This window comes from Amphiura filiformis, chromosome 14, assembly GCF_039555335.1.
Source record: "Amphiura filiformis chromosome 14, Afil_fr2py, whole genome shotgun sequence".
Taxonomy (NCBI): domain Eukaryota; kingdom Metazoa; phylum Echinodermata; class Ophiuroidea; order Amphilepidida; family Amphiuridae; genus Amphiura; species Amphiura filiformis.
The window spans coordinates 2357026-2359767 of record NC_092641.1 but is presented as its reverse complement, the minus strand read 5'-3'; the positions used below and the strand labels follow the sequence as shown (position 1 = coordinate 2359767).

Here is a 2742-nt window from a genome sequence, read left to right as displayed (position 1 = left end):
CTGATGAGACTTAGAAAAAATGAAAGAGAACATCATTAAAAACATATGTGCCGATTTTCAAAAAAATGACCAAAAATCACTATACGTCACTATGGAATACAGCCGACGAATTGAGCAATCCTTATAAGTTATAAAATCGCGCTTGGAGAATGACACTACGCTGAAAGAAAGAACCCTACCCTCGGCTGACGAAGTATTGGAGTTACTACAGTTTGTACTAATTTACTACCACATATTTCTTTTTCCGCGGCACAATTTATAAACAACGATTTGGTGCTGCGATGGGTAGACCCGTATCCCCGGTTGTAGCAAACCTCTACATGGAATTTGTAGAGCAAAAGGCCATAGCATATGCCCCTCTCACATGTAAGCCACGGCTGTGGAAGAGATACGTGGACGATATATTGGAAATAGTGCAAAAAGATCAAGTAGACAATCTTACTGAGCACCTTAATCAGAGTGACCCCACTGAGAACATCATATTTACCTATGAGAAAGAGCACGAGGGTACCATACCATTTTTGGACACGTTAATTGTTCGTAAGCCAGATGGGCCAGTGAAGTTACTTGTATATAGAAAGGTCACACACACTGACCAGTACCTCAATTTTAATTCGCACCACCCTATCCACCAAAAACTTGGGGTGATCAGAACTATTTTTGATAGAATGAATTCCATCATAACTGAGGACGCGGATAAGAAACTGGGACTGGAGGAAACTAAGATCAAAGAGGCCCTCGGCCGCTGTGGATACCCAAATTGGGCTTTTAAGCAAGTTAAAGAAAAAATGGATAAGAAACAGGCAAAAAAACCTAACAAGAAAAAGGACACTGACATCCAAACTAAAGGACTAGTTGTCATTACTTACGTGGAAGGGCTTGCGGAAAAAGCCAATAGGATATTCAGAAAGCATGGTATAGCCACAGCCATGAAGCCAAACACTAACCTCCGCAAACGTCTAGTCCACCCCAAGGACAAGGTTGATCTCATTAACAGTACGAATTGCGTCTATGAGATACCTTGACGTACCAATTGTAACCACACTTATGTTGGTGAGACCGGAAGGAAGTTTGCAACGCGACTCAAAGAACATCAAAAGGAAACTATGAAGGTGGAAAAGACAAAACAAAACTATACTCGTCAAACACGCCAAACAGTCAGAAACTGAACAATCAAAATCGGCTATTGCAGACCATGCAGTTCAACAAAACCACGTAATAGATTGGGACAATTCAAAAATCCTTAGAAAGGAGTGTAATGCAAATATAAGACGCATCAAGGAATCAATCTGGATTCGCAGAAGAGGACCCAACGTCATGAATAGGGACGACGGGGCACACTATCTAAGTCACGTATATGACCCTCTATTGAGTGACATTTCTACACCCTCTGTGGTCGGGAATCGTCCAACCGGAAGAAGTGATCATCAATCAATATTCCGATTGGCGATTTGACCACGGATGAGCCCAAAGTGCCCTTGACACTATGGAAACCTATGGGAATTAAACTTCGTCTGGCTCGGATAAAGTCCCACCTACCCACCAAGTTTGAGGAACGAGCGACCCATAGCCTCCGAAAAATAGGCGGAAAGACAGACACACAGACACATACATAGACATACGATGCGTATTATAATATCGATAGAAGATGGCTGTCTCTACACTGAGCAAAAAGCGGTTGGTAGTTGACCAATGAGATAGTGGCACTTTTCCCAACGCAACAAAAAAACGCTCTTCCTCATTGGGTAAAAACTGGCTTGTAGTATTGTTACAAGTCGTACTTGACTCAAGGCCAAAATCACCTTTTACCCAAATTCACACGAATGCACAACACAAATACACTGTTTGATTAAGCTAACAAAATCTAAGTCTTTAATTGAAAGCAAGTTATGATTGGTACAATATATGACAACAATTGTACATACACAATAATCAAATATAATCACTCTTTAACTGTTTAGTACTTAGCCAGCATTCTTCTTCTGGGTGATCATAAAGAGTTCTTGCAATGTTCTGGACGACTGATGTAATATATCCTTATTCACTTGTCCTGCGAAATTCAGCGAATTCCAGTGTACACTTGCGTTTATAAATATCCTTGCGTATGAAATCCTCACACAAAAATGGCGTTGCTTTCTCCAAAATTTAACTCCTTGCGCTGATTTCTCCAAACTTAACTCCTTGCGCTGATTTCTCCAAACTTAACTCCTTGCGCTTCTTTCTCCAAACTTAACTCCTTGCGCTGCTTTCTCCAAAAATGGTGCTATTCCCACCTTTCACACAATGTCTTCAGGAAGCAGGACTGCGATGCAGTTGTTCCCCAATTATTTTGACAGTTGCGTTGAATCAAAACACCAGACTGCAGCAAGTCGACAGAAGAATATATAATCCTTTCTTGGAAGAAGTACGTTCTTTGACGTATTCTGGATCTTCTCCGACAACACTGGCAAATAGTAGTACTTTGACTACATAAAATATTTCTGGTTTGCAATTTCCTTTCTTTGAATGAATTGGACTGTAAGCATATTAGCTAGCTAGCCCAGAACAACACTATAAACTGTGAATAATTGTGTTTACATGTTCTTATATACCAAGCAGTGGGAAATCCCAAATATTAATAGCCAAATGTGATCTTGGGAATTCACAAGCATTAATTATAACATTAACCTTTCTCATTACATCACTTCCTTAGGGGAATTCCATGGCATTGCTTTCACTTTACAATCTCTGGAGACTTTCCAA

The 2742-nt window shown here is 40.3% G+C and overlaps 1 protein-coding gene across 1 annotated transcript; it reads left to right on the top strand.

The window, feature by feature from the left end:
• Positions 1 to 281: 281 nt before the first annotated feature.
• Positions 282 to 1025, top strand: LOC140170529 (uncharacterized). The gene has a single exon (XM_072193881.1). It carries the CDS (start codon positions 282 to 284, stop codon positions 1023 to 1025), a length of 744 nt encoding a protein of 247 aa, XP_072049982.1.
• Positions 1026 to 2742: the final 1717 nt, after the last annotated feature.

Excerpts from the sequence above, each read along its gene's own strand:
- LOC140170529 (XM_072193881.1), top strand. The coding sequence starts at position 282 with ATGGGTAGACCCGTATCCCCGGTTGTAGCAAACCTCTACATGGAATTT.